This window comes from Rhinolophus sinicus, linkage group LG09 (genome assembly GCF_036562045.2).
Source record: "Rhinolophus sinicus isolate RSC01 linkage group LG09, ASM3656204v1, whole genome shotgun sequence".
NCBI classification, from domain to species: domain Eukaryota; kingdom Metazoa; phylum Chordata; class Mammalia; order Chiroptera; family Rhinolophidae; genus Rhinolophus; species Rhinolophus sinicus.
In genome coordinates this window covers 54,152,477-54,171,478 of record NC_133758.1, presented here as the reverse complement: position 1 = coordinate 54,171,478, position 19,002 = coordinate 54,152,477, and the positions used below count along the sequence as shown (strand labels likewise).

Sequence of the window (19,002 nt, the reverse complement as noted above, 5' to 3'; positions counted from 1 at the left end):
TTTCTACATAAGTAGATAATAGATAAGTACAGGAGTTAGATGATCTGTTTTTAACATGCACTAACTTTTATACCAATGAAATAGCATTGCTTTCAGCTGTGGTAGTTGAGAAATTGAGATTAGCTAAAGTCTATATAAAATCTTAAAAACAAAATAGTCAAACATATACTAGAAGCCATGCAATTTTGAAGAACCTTAACATAATTATAGCATATTCTATAGCACATTTAAAGCACAAGTTCAGTTATAATTATCAATGCATTTAAATGTAGGTATTAAATGTTTAATATTTTCTTCTGAGATTTGGTTGGCATAGTCATTGTAATTACATTTGACTTGTAATTGGTTTGTGAATTAACTCCTTGACACCAGTGTTGAAATAGTTATGGATATTAGAAGGAAAGGAAAGGAGGTTATTACCATGTTTCCCTGAAAATAAGACTGAGTCTTACATTAATTTTTGCTCCAAAAGACACATTAGGACGTATTTTCAGGGGCTGTCTTATTTTTTCATGTACAACAATCTGCGTTTATTCAAATACAGTCATGTCATCTTCTGGAACATCGTCATGTACTAAATGTGTCCGTCTGGCTGATGATCTTAATGGGTTTATTTTCGGGGTAGGGCTTATTTTCAGGGAAACATGGTAGCTGCTAGGTAGTTCACATATATTTCTAAGAAATGTAAGATTTCTTTATTTGATTCTACTGAATTTAGACTTGTACTAATATTGCAAAACATGTTTCCTAGTGTTTTTGAAGGTAGCTAGTTTTTAAAAAATCGGATCAAAACTAGAGTTTTTACTATATTTGTTATTTTTACATGTGATTTAATATTGCATGGCCTGGAATTACAGAATTTTGGACTTGATATGAATCTTAGGTCTAGTCCACTTAATTTATAGATTAATGAAATGGAAATCAGAGAAGTTATGTCCCCTGTCCAATGATACATATCTCTAGTAGCAGATCGGTTCTAAAACTAAATTCTGACTGAGTTTACCTTTTTTTTGCTGTATCTCTGCACAAATGTGAGTTTTTGTCTCTGTGGGGATGGCATTGGGTAAGACCAAGTAACCATCCAACATAGAGTATGGAAAAATTTTCATGATGCTATAGCTACTATCTCCTCCATTAAAAAAAAAAAAAAGTGCTGCTCACTCCTCAAGCCATCATTCCAATTTTCATTTCTCATTTTAGTGGTTCTACCCAAGAGGTAAGAATATGTAAGGCATCTGTCTCTTATGGAACCTACCATGCTAAAAGACGTTACAAAAATATGTAGCATGTCAAGTCACTGATAGATGAGGCCAGAATTACTTTTTAGGGAGGATGACCTAGGGAAGCTGAGGCCAATAATATAACATGTGCAATTCTATTTGGAAACAAGCAAGATTCAGTGAACGACTGAGGTACTGGGATAGTGCCCACTAATATGCATCTAGAAAATATTTTCAGTCATATTCAGTCTATTCTGAAGTCCTTTTATTTACAAATTATGTGTAATTGGCCAGTTATTTAACTTTTACAAAATCTTTTCTTTGCCAAAAAGTATGAGGGAATGAAAGTGATGATAGTATAAAACTAGGAGATGATTGTCAGAAGTTGCAAAAATCTGTTTGATTTGAACATATGCAAACAGATTTTATCACCAACTTTTAATTTTTAACAGCTTTATTGAGATATTTGCATGCCATACAATTAACCATTTAAACTATACAGTTTAGTGGTTTGTACCATATTCAGAGACACGCAACTATATCACCAGTCAATTTTAGAACATTCTATCATCTCAGAAAGAAACCCTGTACCCTTACGTATCATTCTCCTAGATACCCATTTTGTACTTTCTCTCACCCCCTAACCCTAAGCAACCACTATAGCTTCTATATAGATTTCCCTGTTCTGGACTTCCATATGAATGGAATCATAATATATAGTTTTTCATGTCTGGCTTCTTTCACTTAGCATAGTGCCTGTAAGTTTCATCCATGTTGTAGCATGTATCATTATTTCCTTCATTTTTATGGGCCAATAATGTTCCATTGCATGGATATACTACATTTGTTGATCCATTTGTCAGTCAATAGATATTTTGGTTTCCACCTTTTGGCCATTATGAATAATGCTTCTGTTAACATTAGTTGTACAGATTTTGTGTGGGCACATGTTTTCATTTGGGTATATATACCTAAGAGAAGAATTTCTAGGTCATATGCTAACTATGTTTTACATTTTGGTGAACTGCCAAATAATATTCTAAAGTAGCTGCACCATTTTTCAATCTCACCAGCAGTGTATGAGGTTTCTGATTTCTCTACTTTTTTGCCAACACCTGTGATTATCTGACCTTTTGATTCTAGCCATCCTAGTGGGTGTAAAGTAGTGTTTTATGCTTTTTGCTTACATTTCCCTGATGATTAATTTTGTTGAGCATCTTTTCATGTGCTGATTGGCTATTTGTATACCCTCCTAGGAGAAATGTCTATTTGCATCCTTTGCTCATTTTTGATTGGGTCATCTTTTACTATCAAGTTATAGGAGTTTATTATATATGCTAGATACAAGTCCCGCATCAGATATATGATTTTCTTATGTTCTGTAGGTTGTCTTCACTCTCTTGATTGTGTCCTTTGAAGTACTAAAGTTTTATAGTTTTAGCTCCTATACTTGGGTCTTGATTCACTTTCAGTTAATTTTTGTATACGTTGTGAGGTAAGGGTCCAACTTTATTCTTTTGCACATAAATATCCATTTGTCCCAGCACCATTTGTTGAAAAGACTATCCTATCCCTGTTGAAAGGTCTTGCCACCCTTGTTGAAAATCGCTTGACCATAGATGTGTGGGTTTACTTTTGTACTTTAAGTTCTAATCCTACTGTGCCAGTCCATTCTGTTGTGTCATTACCACACATTTTATCATTGCTTTGTACTAAGTTTTGAAATTGGAAAGTAAATGTAAGAGTTCTCCAACTCTGTTCTTTTTCAAGATAGTTTTGGCTATTTTGGGTCCTTTGCAATTCCATCTGAATTTTAGAATCAGTTTATCAATTTCTACAAAAAGTCAGCTGAGATTCTAATAGGGATTGCCTTGAATTTGTGGAACATATTGGGGAGTATTGCTATCTTAATGTTAAGCCTTTGATGCATGAACATGGGTGATTTTCCCATTTATTTTAAATATTTAATTTTCTTCAGTGTTTTGTAGTTTTCAGAGTATAAGTTTCACACATTTGTGAAATTTATTTCTAACTTTTATTCTTTTTGATGCTATTGTAAATGGAATTGTTTTCTTAATTTCATTTTCAAATTATTCCTTGCAAGTGTATAGATATACAATTGTGTTTTGTATGTTAATCTTGTATCCTGTGAACTTCCTGAACTCATTTATTAGTTCTAATAGTTTTTTAGTGGATTCCCTAGGATTTTCTTTATACATAATGATGTAATCTATAAATATAGTTTTACTTATTTTCCAATCTAGATGTCTTTTATTTGTTTATTCCTTTGCCAAATTACCCTAGCTAGAACCTCCAGCACAGTGTTGAGTAGTGAGAGGCCATCCTTATTTTGTTCATGACCTTAGGGGAAAAGCATTCATTCTTTCACCATTAACTATGATGTAAACTGTTTTTGTTTTTTGTTTTTGTTTTTTACAGATCCCCTTTATCATGTTGAGGAAGTTCCCCTGTACTCTTAGATTTGTTTGTTTGTTTTTATCATGAAAAGATGTTAGATTTTGTCAAATGCTCTTTCTATGCCTATAGAGATTATGCGATTTTTTTGTTTCTTATTCTATTGATATAATGTATTATATTAATTGATTTTCAAATGTTAAACCAACCTTGAATTTCTGGGGTAAGTTGTGTTTGGTCATGGTATATAATTCTTTTTATGTGTTGCCAAATTCAGTTTGCTAGTATTTTGTTGAGGACTTTTGCATTCATATTCATAAGAGATACTGGTTTGTAGTTTACTTTTCTTGTGATATCTCTGTCTGATTTTGGTATCAGGGTAATACGGTTCCCATCAAATGAGTTGGGAAGAATTCCCCCCACTTCTGTTATTTGGAAGAGTTTTTTAATAACTGGTATCAATTCTTACTTTAATTGGTAGACTTCAGAAGACTTTCTGGGCCTGGGTTTTACATTTTGGGTAGTTTTTTGATTACTAGTTCAGTCTCTTCACTTTTTAAAGATCTATCCATATTGTCTATTTCTTCTTGAGGTAGTTTTGGTAGTTTGTATCTCTAGGAATTTGTTGATTTCATCTATCTAATTTTGGTGTGCAGTTGTTCAAGGTTTCCTTTAGAATCCTTTTTATTTCTATAAGGTTAGTGGTAATGCCCCCTTCATTTCTGATTCTGAGTTGGAGTCTTTTCTCATTTGTTTTCTCAGTCAATATAGCTAAGGGTTTTCAAAGAACCAGGTTTTGGTTTCATTGGTTTTTCTTTGTTGTTTTTCTATTACCTATTTCATTAATTTCCACCCCAATACTTATTGTTTTTTTCCTTGCTTTAGCTATACTTGCTCTTCTTTTTCCAGTATCTTAAGGTGGAAAGTTAGATTACTGACTTGAGACCTTTTTTTTTTTTTTTTTTTTTTTTTTTTTTTTTTTTTAAAGATTTTATTGGGGGAAGGGGAACAGGACTTTATTGGGGAACAATGGTCAAATTGTTGTCCTTTCAGTCTTAGTTGTGGGGGGTTCTGTTCAGCTTCAAGTTGTTGTTCTTTCAGTCTTAGTTGTGGAGGGCGCAGCTCAGCTCCAGGTCCAGTTGCCGTTGCTAGTTGCAGGGGGTGCAGCCCACCATCCCTTGCGGGAGTCGAACCGGCAACCTTGTGGTTGAGAGGACAGGCTCCAACCAACTGAGCCATCCGGGAGCTCAGCGGCAGCTCAGCTCAAGGTGCCGTGTTCAATTTTAGTTGCAGGGGGCGCTGCCCACCATCCCTTGCGGGAGTCGAGGAATTGAACTGGCAACCTTGTGGTTGAGAGCCCGCGCTCCAACCAACAACTGAGCCATCCGGGAGGCAGCTCAGCTCAAGGTGCCGTGTTCAATCTTAGTTGCAGGGGGCAGAGCCCACCATCCCTTGCGGGACTCGAGGAATTGAACTGGCAACCTTGTGGTTGAGAGCCCACTGGCCCATGTGGGAATCGAACCAGCAGCCTTTGGAGTTAGGAGCACGGAGCTCTAACCGCCTGAGCCACCGGGCCGGCCCCCTTTTTTCTTTCTTGATGTAGTCATTTACAGCAATAAATTTCCCTCTAACTACTGCTTTAAGTGCATTCCAAAGTTTTGGTATGTTGTTCTTAATTTTCATCCATCTCAAAGTATTTTCTGATTCCCCTTTTGATTTCTTCTTTGATCCATTGGCTATTTAGGAGTGTGATAATTTCCATATATTTGTGAGTAACCCAATTTCTCCTCCTGTTACTGATTTCTAATTTCATTCTATTGTGGTTGGGGAACATACTTTGTATTATTTCTATCCTTTTAAATTTATTGAGGTTTGTTTAATGACCTAACAGAGTTTATCCTGGAGAATGTTCACACATGCAGTTTTGAAAAATGTCTATTCTGTTGTTGGACATCAATAGATGTCTGTTAGGTTTAGTTAATTTATAGTGTTCAAATATTTCCTTGTTGATCTATCCATTAGTGGTTCTACCCTAGTTGTTCATTAATGAAAGTAGAGTATTGAAACCTGCAACTATTGTTGAATTGTCTATTCCTTCATTCCTTTCAGTTTTTGCTTAATGTATTTGGTGCTCTGTTATATATAATTGTTCTCTGCATATATCTTGTTATCATAAAATATTCCTCTTATCTCTAATAATATATTTGTTTTAAAGTTCATTTTATCTGATATTAGTATAGCTTTCTTGTGGTTGCTGTTTGCATGATTATTATCTTTCTCCATCCTTTAACTTTCAATTGATTTGTATCTTTCAGTATAAAGTATACCTCCTGTTGAGGGCATATAGTCAAATCTGGGGTTTTTTCCCACTCTGACAGTCTCTGCCTTTTGACTGAATCATTAAAACTGTTGACACTTAATGTTATTATTGATACAGTTGGATTTATGTCTGCCATTTTGCTTTTTGTTTTCTTTGTGTTTCATGCCTTTTTTTGTTCCTTTATTTCTACTTTACTGCTTTCCTTTGCATTAACTGAATATGTTCATTTTTTCCTCCCTTCTTCCGCCTCCCCCCCATACACCTGCCCCAGTCTGGTTCAAGCCATTATTTCTCAGTCTAGTGGTGTGGGACAAAGCTCTCTGGCCCATGCTGGTATTATGAGCCTTGTGCTCCCCCCAGCTTGAGGCAGTCAGTCACTGGTTGTCGGACGGCCACTCACAGCAGCACACAGCAGCCCTCGGCTGCTCAGCCTAGCCCGGGGCAGCACACAGCAGCCCGTGGAAGCCGTGGGGAGCTTTGGCTGCTCACGGCAGCGCAGCTCCAGGGAGAACTGTTGTTCACAATCTTAGCTGTAGAGGGCACAACTCACTGGCCCATGTGGGAATCAAACCGGTGACCTCGTTAGGAGCACTGAGCTCCAACCACCTGAGCCACCAGGGCGGCCCAACTGAATATTTTCTAATGTAGCATTTTAATTTCTTTAATAGTTTTCACTATATTTTTTAGTTTTCTTTTTAGTGGTTGCTCTTTTTAGTGGTTTTCCACATACATCTTAACTTACCAGAATCAAATTTAGAATTATACTAACTAAATTCCAGTGATATATGGAATTTTTAATTTTTTAAACTAAAGTTATAAATGATTTTTCAGATAAAACTTGATTACTTTCTTCTGGCAATACTGTGTTACTAAAACTAGTGTCTTTGGATTAGTTCAAAGATGTTAAGTTGGAATCTTCAGTTTTTAATACACCTGATTGTAAGAATCAGTTAAATAGCTAGTATATTACAAGTAGAAGTTTTAAATGTGGTATAAGAAATTAATTCAAAAGTTACTTTTTTGTAATTGTCACTGGCAATATTAGGTTCTTTTTCAGACATTTTCACAATTAATTGAAGTCTTTTTTGAAATATGTCTTTACTTGGTATATTTTTCTTCTAAAATATGTATAAAAGACAATTCAATAATTTATTACTTAATCACTGAAAAATGCTAGTTTTTATGTTGTGAACTGTATAGGTAAAACTTAACAGCAAGATACTGTCGTAATTCTCATATCTGACTTGATAACTAGGACTGCAGCAAGCTGATCTTTGTGGGCCTCATTTGCCTTTGTAAAATCGGGATTATGGGAGTTGACATGCCTAGAGTTATGGATCTGTATTAGATAACCCTTTGTGATCTTTTAATAGACTTCTATTTATAAACTATTCTTAGTTATTTTATATATTTTTAGGTGCTTTGAAAGAATTTTGTTTATTAGTGTTATATTAATCTACTTTAAGACAAATTTAAGTGTTAATACTATGCTATTGGGCTTTTAATTACGTCATGTTTATTTTCTTGCATAATGACATGCTTTCTCGAGTGGAAGAGAAATAAATGGAGGTATATAGATAGGTCACTGAGAATTACAAATATCCCTAGGTATGCTTGTAGGAATGTTGTATAACTGAATGTCCTCTATTTTATGTGTTAAAAGAATAAAGGTTGTGAACAGTTGGCCTACATTATCTGGGTGGTTACTTCAGTGCTCTGTTTTAGCTGAGGAAATTTGGCCCAATATTTATAATCCTACAATGTAAATTAAAAATTGCTTCTGCTAAAAAGAAAACATGAATACTATATAATTTAGTTAAGACTGACAATGTCACGTGCATTATGACAATATCACAGTTGAATGACCATTACTTATCAAATCTTGCAAGGGAATAATTTTAATACCATTAAAAGAATGGTGTTAGGAACTTTGTTTAAAATATTGTCTTATGACTTTAGCGAGTCATGTTTTCATGAATTTCAATGTCAATGATTTTTTTCCAATGCAACTTAAAAAGGATTACAATTATTAATTATTAGACCGAAAGCGGGAGCAAGGGTTACACTTCCAGTTCCTGAGAGGAATGAACATGCATAGCAAATAAGAGAAAGAAAGACACTGTGCTCCATTAATGACTGTTGAGAAAGGATCAAGAGGACACAGGAATTCAGGTTAACAGTACAGTTCTGAGAAAAACCTGAGGGAAAAGCACAACTAAAATCTAAGGACTAGAGCCCTACCTATACTCTTCAACAAAAATTACCAAGGCAAGGCTTGAAGTATGTCTAGAAAGTGCTGAATTCATTGCTTATTTAATTGAATTAAAAAGTAAGCCCTATTTGTGTTGGTTGCATGTTGACCTTGGAAGAGAAATGAGCCTTTCGCAGAGTCAGAGAAGAATACTAGAGCCAATAACTGCTCCAGACTTCTACCTGTAGATTAGGGGGAAAACACAACCTTATTGAGCAACAAGAAAGGATCATCTTTTTTGTATAAAGGTCAGCCAAAATTATATAATGTTAGTTTGAAGAAAATATTTTAACTTAGTCTCATCAACAAAGTATGACTTCAGTCTGAAAATGGATTCTTTTTCTGTAATTTATACAACCTCAAAGTCTGGTTTCTAAAATGTTTTATTGAGAATTCTACATTTTCAAGCAATTATTGTCAAACATCAAAATTTTGCTATCAATAAAGATATTTCTGTGCCTAATATTGTTTTCTATTTCCCATTGGAATTAAGAAGTAGGCCACTGTTTATTCTAACTTTTGAAATCTGATGAGAACTAGGTAATATGCCTCAAAAAGAGGATTTGTAAAACTTATGTTGGAAGTATATTTGAATTACTTTGACAGCTAGCAGTAATTTGGGGTAAGTCACTTAACCTCTGTAGACTCAGATTTCTGTAAGTGTAAAATAGTGAGTGGCTTGGTCTAAAATTTAGGTCTTATCCATACTGAATCTTTTTAACTAATTGAAGCTAATTCTACTTAGATTAAGAATCAGAATACCATCCCTCCTTGGTGGTATAAAATAACTGTTTCAAAGGAGACTCACACTATGATGGTGAAACATGCCTATTGTTCTACTACTTTCCAGAGTCGCTCAAGAACGTACTGTTCATATATTTTACCTTGTTCTACTTTTCCTAAATTTTTATCAGTGGATATGTAACTTGATCTCATCAAGTTAGGATAGGTAAATTTATTAACATCAGATGTTATAGAATGAAAATGTGGAAAACACCGGTGTAGGATAGATATAACTTAGTAAAAGGGCATTAATGGATATTTTCTAAATGTTTTCCAATAAATGTATATTTTTGTCATGGGAAAGAGAAAGTTAATATTTACAAGTTTATAGGCCAGTAGAAACTAATTTTGTTATGTTCTTATCTGGCCTATATACATGTACTTCTAGTTCTGCATATAAGGTCACATGCTAGTTTTCATGACTAATTTTAAAGATTTTTGGTTAATAGTCATTCTGATTACCAAAATTATAATAGATGAGTTTCAAATTGCATTTAAGATTGTTGGTGGAATTAGCCTCCCTGGAGGAGTGATTATTGACAATGCTTTGAAGGGGATGGAGTCATATAGATCACTTTAAGGATAATTGGTACTAGGAGATGACAGCTGTGGTGAAACTTAAATTCCAGTGAAGTCACAAGGACCAATTGAGGGAAATGGGGCATCCCATCATTCATTTAAAGTGTATAAAATATCAAATGTTTAATCAATCATATTTGTATGTACAAATTTTAAAGCATATGCTTTTTATGTACTCATGTTTGGTGGAGTGAGGGATGAAGTGTGAGGACTTTTTCCTTGCTCTGTGCAAGTTTAAAGAGACATAGTATAAGTAAAAAGAGCTGAGCTGGTCAGGAGGCCTGTATTCCAGCTCCACCTCTTTCATTTACTAGTCCTGCCTGTATTTTCTCATTTGTAAGGTGGGGTAATAATATCTGACCAAGTTGTTTAACTGAAGAAAGCATTTTGAAACTATAAAATATCACTATAAAATTATAAGGTATTATAACTGTGGGCAATGAAAATTTAGGTTATAACACTGAAAAAAATATGCTGTTCTATTTTTTCCTTTTTGGTGCACTTTTCTAGGTGAATGTGCCTCTTAGGAGCAATTGTCTGGGAGTGTCTGGGATAAGCTTGGGCTGCATAGGCAGATTGTGCCCCCTGAAGGCGGTGCTCCCTGAAAGACTCAGAGCAGCTCAACCAGCATGTCCAGAGTATGAAGCATGAAGTACATTTATTCTGCAAAAATGATAAGTAAATATAACATTAAAAAAAACCTCAAGGATTCCATTTTTTAAATAAGTACAACAAAAATCAATGAAAACTAAAATCATACTCAGAGTAACACATGCCACCATTTTTTTAACAGATTCATTGTTCTTTGAAAAAAGATGTTTAAATGTTGATTTGAATTCTTTAGACATTTTAAATATATAGAACAATTTTTAAAAAGTGGTGAAGCCACAGAATAAAAAAATAAAATCAATGACAGAAATTGGGATAAAATATACTGTACATAAAGATATTTGAATCTTTGAATTGAAAATGAAAAAATGGGAAGGTGCCAAGTTATTCCATAGTGTTACTTGAATCCCCTGAGACTATATTGACCTCTGATAGCCTTTGAGTTGTCAGCAGTCATTTTCTAAGAGTCTTGTGATGATGGGTGGTGGGACTTATCAAAATTTCAAAGTGTTATGATAATCATATAAAATACTAGAATTATACTGTCTGTACAAAAAAAACTGATCAAGTGTTCAGGTTATATAAACTAGATTTATAATAGAAGATAGCTAGGATTTTAAAGATTTACCTTTTATTTTTTCTGCATACAGAAGAAACATCAAACAACTTTCTACTTGTCATCTTGTAGAACTTAATTCCATATCAGCTCACAAATGCAATAAATTTACATAAGAAAGGAAACAATCCTTTCTAATTCTTCAAAACAAATTCACAACAGAAGGATTTTTTTCCTTTCTTAAGTGATAATTTTTAAAAATACATTTTGGGAAGAAAAACATTATGGCACTGAATCACAAGAAGGTTAGTTTCAACAAGGGTTTTCATGAATTTGTATTTGACAAGAAAAAAAACCACCCATCTTTTAAAGGTAAGGTTTGGATTTGTTTCCTTTCTTCACTTCCACTCCCTTTCTTGTTATCTTTACTTGGAGATTTATTTACTGCCCTATGCCAGGGTTAATTAGTTCATGGATTCCTTAGTTGATTAATTCATTTAACTTGTCTTTTTGGGGTAAGATAAGGACAAACTGTAATTGATTTTTGGCTGTAGTTGTTCAAGTATAACATAGTAGCAATATCTCATAAGGACAGAAGATGGTGGTGTTGTCCCTAAAAGTAGATCATTTTGCTGTTTTCCTGCATTGTTGAAAGGATTTTAAAGCCCTCTGTTTATTTTCGAAGTCCACATAGGATCTAAACTTTTAAAATAGCAAATTTTGGGGATGTATTTTCCATGTTTTTAATCGAGGTTTTATATATCTATATATCTATCCATCCTTTCTACATCATATAAGGAATTAGACCTCAGAATTTTGGCACACATAGACAGTGCATTTTTACAAGTGGGGTTATGAATCCATAACTGATAGGGTTGTTTTCTATCTCTTGTAGTGAAATTATAATAAGGTGCCTAGGGAGAAGGTTTTTTCTTCCCCCCTTTCAATTTTTTTTTTTAATTAAATTTATTGGGGTGACAATTGTTAGTAAAATTACATAGATTTCAGGTGTACAATTCTGTATTACATCATCTATATATCCCATTGTATGTTCATCACCCAGAGTCAGTTCTTCCATCACCATATATTCGATCCCCTTTCAATTTTTTACCCTTCTTTTATATTCTTTTTGTTCTTTCTTCTCCCCACTCCTGCTGTGTCCTGTGGTATTTTAAGCATTAATAATGGTTGTAATTTCTGCTGCACGATGCAATTGTTGAGAGTGCGATATCTTTAAGATATTATTATAGATATATTTCTTAGTTCATGCTTTCAATTCTGTAAGGTTCTCACACAGGACTAGCCTCAGTGGATGTTACCGATGAAACTCATTGTTTTATCTAAGAATTGTCTGTTTTATTGCATACTTAATGAGTTCAGCAAGACCTGGGAGTATTTTTTATTCTATGGCTAATTGCCCTCAGTTCAATTTTGCTACTGTGATCTCACTTCCACATGTATGAACAGAATGGGTTAACTGGCCTATGATGACAGTGGTTATTGGAGACATTATCTTACGGAGTTGTACGAACATTACAAATGAATCCGGAAGGACGCTGAAACCAACGTCTGCAAATTATTTACGACATGCTTATATCCCAGGCCCTGATCTATGCACTTGGGAGAAGTCAGTAAACAAAACCCATAAAGATCTCTGCCCTGATGGAGTTTACACTGAAGTTGGGAGAAGAGGAGGTATTCAGAAATGAACAGACGTCTAAGTAAATTATATAGCATGTTGATGGCGATAGCTATCAAGGAAAAAAAAAAAAGCAGGGAACAGGGATGAGGGCGGGACGAGGTCCGGGGCAGTAGCAAGTCGGCAGGTCAGGAGCAATCGCAAAGAGGCTTGAAGGAGGGTTGGACAGGGCCCAGCGGGAGGCCCTGAGCAGGGTCCTGCGGTGGGCGAGTAGGCTGCGGGGCCGGGGTAGCCCGAGGCCGGAGCGGTTCAACAGACCTTTAAGTTTTTAGGAATTTACTCTAGGGTAGGTTCGAATTCCTAATTACACTTTCAGCAAACCAGTTAGAGGGTGACTCAGTGACCCGCCCGCTTTGGCAGTGGTAGTGACTGGGGTGGGTGCGGTCAAGGCCGCGGCAGAGCACCGGCGGGAACCCCTGACGGTGAGGACCCAGGCGGAGAGGCTGCGCGGCCCCTGCACTGAGCGTGCGGCGGGCGCCGGGCGGGACACGCGGACGCCATCGCGTCGCTACGGGCTGGCGGTGGCGGCGGCCTGATCTGGATTGCCGCGGCGTCCTAGCCGCCCTCCGCTTGCCCACGGTCGCCCGGACTCTCGCCCAGTCCCCAGCCTGGTCCCTTGCGGCGGCGCGCGCCGCCGGGTTGGGCGGGGCGGTTCCGGGATGAGGAGGCGGCGGCGCGCCGAGACGATGCTCCGCAGCTGAAGAGACGCCGGCACACGGCACGGCGGCCAGCGCAGCGCCGACCCGCGGGATGTCTCAGCCGGCCGGCCCTGCAGGCGGCGGGGAGCCGCGGGCCGAGGCAGCGGGCGGCGAGGGGCCGCCGGACCCCGGGGAGGCCGCGGGCGCGGCTGGAGGTCCGCAGGACTCGTTAAGCCTGGAGGAAATCCTGCGGCTCTACAACCAGCCCATCAACGAGGAGCAGGCGTGGGCCGTGTGCTACCAGTGCTGCGGCTCCCTGCGCGCCTCGGACGCCGGCCATAGCCAGCCCCGCCGCCGCGTGCGCTCAGCCGCGCAGATCCGCGTCTGGAGGGACGGCGCCGTCACCCTGGTGCCCGCCGCGGGCGACGCGGGACAGCTGCCCACCGCTGCGGGTGAGGCCGCGGACTCGCGTGCCCCCCACCCCCGGAAAACCCTCGCCACTGGTCCCTTTTCCCTCGCAGTCCCCGGGCCCTGCCTTTCAGCCCCGCGACCACCTCCCCCCATCTCCTACGGGAGAACCCCTGCTGAAGGCCCCTTTTTTCCTCGAAGTCCCCGGGCCCGGCCCTTTCGCCCCGCGACACCCCCATCTCGTACGAAAAGACCCTGGCCGCACGCGGCCCACTTTCCCAGCCGGCTCTAGGCCCTTGTGCCTCATGACCCCCACTTCCCCCCCCCCCCCCAGTTTCCTCCCTCCACCTCCCCCTTCCACCTCCCACGGGAGACCCGGGCCTGGAGTCCACGGCGGAAGGCTGTACTGGCCGAGAGCGGGTCCCACGTAGGTCAGAGCATGGGGTGCGGGGCGGACAGCGGCACAAAGGGTCTGTGAGGAAGGCGTGTGGGCGGGCCTGGGCGTGCGCCCCACTGCAGGGCCGCTGACCTGCCAAGGGTGCTGGTGATTGTATAGACTGTCATAGGACAGCTGCCCTAGGCTTGTTTGGGAAATGGTGTGGGTTGGGTCCTATGGATAAGCTATGTATGCATACTTAATATGTCCTGGCTGTTTACTTGTGGTTACATTTGTGATGTGATGGGTGCTATAAAAGGTTCACGTGAGATCTTGTCAAGGATAGTTAATTCTGGTGTCAGGAAAATCACACCTTTTGGAATGAGTAGTCAACTAATAGTAGTTTTTAAAAATTGGCAACAGTGTTTTTCGTTTTGGAAATATAAGGAAATCTGAGCCCTGAGGGGATTTCTGCTATTTTGAGAAATAAGGGAGACTAAATAATGATTTTAACTTATAAATTAACTATTTACCTGTATAATGAAATTTGTTAATTTGTGATGAAAAAACAAGCTTGTAAAGTAAAAAGTTGACAGGATGTCAGATAAATAGATAAAATAGATTTTAGGTCATTGTCTAATGTAAATTATTCCAGATTATCACCTACACATCAACATATAGCTAGGGCTTATTCAAATATTTATTGATGATGAAGAGGTTGATAGTATGTTTTTCCTATCAGTTTTTATCTAATTCAGTCTTTTGAGAGGCAAGTATGTTAAAAACATAGAAAAATAATCCACCCTCACTTTTAGAAAGTCGATGGAAGTGTCAAAATGCTTAAGGTGTAAAATGTAATTCAGAACTAGTCAGTAAAATGACATTTAATGAAAATCCCTATCTAAATTGATTAAATAAAGAACATTCAAGATTATGTTGTCAGTTCTTTCAATTCTTCCAGAACATTTATTTATTTTTAGTGTCAGGTAAACAAATTTTGTAATTTTTATTTATTTTAATCCAGTCTTTATGATTCTTCCAAATTATTTCAAACATTTTTTAGTTTATTTGATGTGTTTATTGCTTTTAAACTTGGACTTTATATTAGTGGGAAATACTTACAATATATTTCCAATTTATTTATAATGTATCAATATGATATGAAAAGATACACTTACAAAACAGAGCAAAGCCATGCCTTGAGATCTAGTGTTTCCAGAGGAAAATGGTTGTGTGCAACCTGCATTTAGAAGCAGCACTGTTAGTGGTGATTTCCGGAAGGAACAAAAACCCCAGTTTACATTGTCTCTTGAACTTAATCCCTGAAGAGTGTAGTTTAAATTATATTTGTGGACCTTCAAAGACTATTGGATTATGGTGGTAGTTTTTTGTAAAAAATCAGAACCTTATGTTGAAATGAATTTTTTTTGCATTATTAACATGAATGATAACATATTGACCTCAATATATTCTATCTTTATGGAGAGAATAGTAGAGTTATTCCCTGCAGCAGCTGTAATGGACCTGTAATCCATCCTCTTCCTTCTTAGTTCTGTTCGTGACCTCTGCTCCCCGTTGTGGAGAGAGCCCAAAGTTGTTGATTATAGTCTTGAGCATTTTAGATTTTAGGGCCGAGGATTGAAAATTTTTTACGAAAGTCATACTAAAATATTGTTTATATTAGACATTTCATTTCCTCCTAGGATTTAAGAGTATTTGCATGGTTATGAAGGCATGCTGTCTTCTGATCATTTAATCTTGGTTCTTAAATATGCTGTTTAATTTGCTACTGTGCACAGTTGTATGAGTTCTGTTTTTAAGGAAAAATGGTAATTGTGACACCAGCAATTCTAAGAAGCACTTTCATTTTCATTGTAAGGTGTTTCACATGATTATATATTCTTGGCGATCAGCAGCATTTCTATTTTTACACGTTATCCATTGACTGTTTTCTAACTGGAGGTTTAGGACTTGCTCAAATTCATACTGGTAACTCTTTGAATCAAATTCATGTCTTTTATCCTCTAGATTTTGTAATGTGTAATAAAACAGATTTGGTTTGAATTCGGATCATTACTCCTCTCCTTACTAGCTGAGTGACCTTGAGTAAATTCCTTAACCTCCCAGAGTCTAGCCTTCTCATCTGTAAAATGAGAACAGATCACTTTCTTCATCAGATAGAGGTTTCATTGAGATGATATATGTAAAGTGACTTAACTCAAGGCTTGGTATGTAGCAGGTACTCAGTAAATTTTAGTTCTTTTCCTTCCCTAGTCCTGTGGTCCTTTCACACCACCATGGTGTCTTGGGTCCAGCTGTTTGAGACAAATGTCTAGATCAGGGTTTCACCCTTGGCACTATTGACATTTTTGGCTGAATAATTCTTTGTTGTGGTGGCTGTCCTATGCATAGGATATTTAGCAGAATCCCTGGTCTCTACCCACTAGATGCCAGTAACCCCCTCACCGCCATGACAATAAAGTCTCCAGACATAACCAAATGTACCCTGGGGGGCAAAATCATCCTCTCTTGAGGGCTACTAGTCTAGCAGCTAGATGATGGGTGGTGCCCAGGATTGTATTCAGTGTGGAGAAATGGATTGTGACTGAAATCCTCAAGCAAGTGAAGCTTTTCAGCTAGCCACTGATCCCTCTGCTGTTGAGTTGAATGAATGAGTGCTATTGATTCTTAACCCCTATCAGCAGTATTACTCCATTTAGTCTCATAGAAAGAAATAGCACTTCACATGCTTTCCTGACTTGTTTTGGGATTGAATGCAGTTGTACTTGATTTTAGTTCTTGTTAACTTTTAACAGTATTGATACATCCAGAATATTTGCATTCAGTTTGAATTAAAAATTAGAAATACATTATAAGAAAAGTAGAAAAATGATGAAAGGTGTGGGAGGCATGGAAGTGAGACCAATGAGGCATTGGAAGAAAACAATGAAGAATGAGTAATTTTATTTAGCATTCAGATATAACTTAGAGCCATATACTAACACGGCCATGAAAGCAGTGTGGTATAGAACTAAAGGAGGTAAAGAAAAAGGAAAAATTAGTTCTTTAGAGAATATCTTGAGTAAAAATGATTAAATTATTAATAAGGTTCTTAAAATGGGCGGTATATTTTATGAAGTATTTCTGTGATGACAGGAGGCTACATTGCTTAGAATCAAGAGGGCTTATGATTCTTCTTAGGTGGCTTACTTAAAATTTGTATTACCCAAATGTTTATGTACTTGCAGTCATAATGAGACCTTTTTGTTTGATAAAATTTACTATATACAGGTGATGAAGTTTTCACTTTCACACCCTTAATTAATTAGTTAAAGACATCCCACTGCTTGTTAGCCACTGTTTGTCACCAGTGCAGTTAACTGGCATTTAGAACACATTTTGGTATACACATTTTTAGAAAGTAGTCATTAACGGAATTTAGATTAATTCCAGATCTTCACAAGAGTAGAATACTTTTTCTGGGATGACACAAAGAATTATCAATAACAGTAGTATTGGAACTTAGAATCATTGCATGGTCTCAGCAGCCTCTTAAGCCTTAAATACCCAACTGACAAAAGTAACTTTTTTCAGATTTTGGTTTTAAGAATTTTGATGTACCTTTAGCTTTAAATGTATAAAGAACATTTAAAATATTATGACCACATATGGATTTAAAATAAGATTGGCGATAGGTTTTCTTGGGAGGAACAATGAAAGCCTGTGTGCATACTAATAAAGATATCCCTTGGTATAGTGAACATTCGGGCTTTGTTTGGGATTTGAAAAGAGGATATGATCAGTCAAGCTTCTTAGTAAGGTTCATGCTAATGTGGTGGGGGAAATGGTCTTGGAATAATATCCTATTTGATGTGTGTGTTTTTTAATTGGGGAAGGGGAACAGGACTTTATTGGGGAACAGTATGTACTTCCAGGCCTTTTTTCCAAGTCAAGTTGTCCTTTCAGTCTTAGTTGTGGAGGGCGCAGCTCAGCTCCCCAGGTCCAGTTGCCGTTGCTAGTTGCAGGGGGCACAGCCCACCATCCCTTGCAGGAGTCGAAACCGGCAACCTTGTGGTTGAGAGGACGCGCTCCAACCAACTGAGCCATCTGGGAGCTCAGCGGCAGCTCAGCTCAAGGTGCCGTGTTCAATCTTAGTTGCAGGGCGCGGAGCCCACCATCCCTTGCGGGACTCGAGGAGTTGAACCGGCAACCTTGTGGTTAAGAGCCCACTGGCCCATGTGGGAATCGAACCAGCAGCCTTCGGCATAAGGAGCATGGAGCTCCAACTGCCTGAGCCACCGGGCCGGCCCCTGTTAGATTTTAAGAGAGAGTATTTGTGGAGAAGGTTGAAATAGTGAAAACGTGTTTAAAAACATTAATTTTTGTTCTCTCTTAGTATCTTTCTTGAGTGTTTGCATCCTGATCATTAAATGAAAGGAACACTTGAAGTATATGTGTATGTGTCCAGGTTAAAGGTTGAGGGTTTATGATGGTATTATAGGCATTGGTGAAAAGCCTTATCAATACAGTAATAGGTAAGAATTATTCCATTTGAACAATATGTCCAAATGTGTGGGGTTAATTCAATTTTAAAAACATGCATTGAGTTCCTATGTGTAAGCAGTGTTCAAGTTTCCAAGGGTGATGTAAACAAGTAGTTTTAGCATTAAAGAAGAGAAAAATTTACTAAATTTACTATGAAGCTAATGCAGCTTCAGCTTTAAGCTTACTCATATACACAGGTCCCTGGGAGGGGCTTTAACTATATGTTCAGATGGTCATTTGCAAAATTAAGATATTTTAGACATAATTCAGATTGCTGTCACTTTCAACTTCTGTTTACTCTCCAACATTTTTACACTTGTGCTGGATTATGTGGGAGTGGCTACATACATTTTTGGGAGAAATTTTGGAATAGTGCATTTGTGGTTTTGTATCTGTATTTCTGTCTCCTGCAAAGGAAAACAGTGGAAAGAATTTAGGCATATATAGATATTGGTATTTGAGTAAGTTGGGACTCTGTTGGAAAGCCATTAGCCTCACTGAGTTTTGACTCCACTTTAGAATAAAAAAATCATTGACCTATCAGGGACTATATGTTGATAGGAGATGATAAGTCACACTCTGCCTGTTTTATTTGTAAGGGCA

At 37.7% G+C, this 19,002-nt stretch overlaps 1 protein-coding gene across 5 annotated transcripts in view; it reads left to right on the top strand.

Annotated features, from left to right (window-relative positions):
• Positions 1-12,583: 12,583 nt before the first annotated feature.
• SPIRE1 (spire type actin nucleation factor 1) overlaps positions 12,584-19,002 on the top strand; it is a 246,510-nt gene continuing 240,091 nt past the window's right edge. Inside the window, exon 1 of one of the 5 annotated variants that reach the window (XM_074340400.1) lies at positions 12,584-12,718. Coding sequence is in view for 4 of the 5 variants with exons in the window: in XM_074340396.1 (XP_074196497.1) it covers positions 13,183-13,522 (340 nt within the window). In the remaining variant the exon portion in view is untranslated. Of the gene's footprint in view, positions 12,719-12,754; positions 13,523-19,002 lie in introns of those variants that run through there. The other 4 variants (XM_074340396.1, XM_074340397.1, XM_074340398.1 and 1 more) reach the window with 4 other exon arrangements.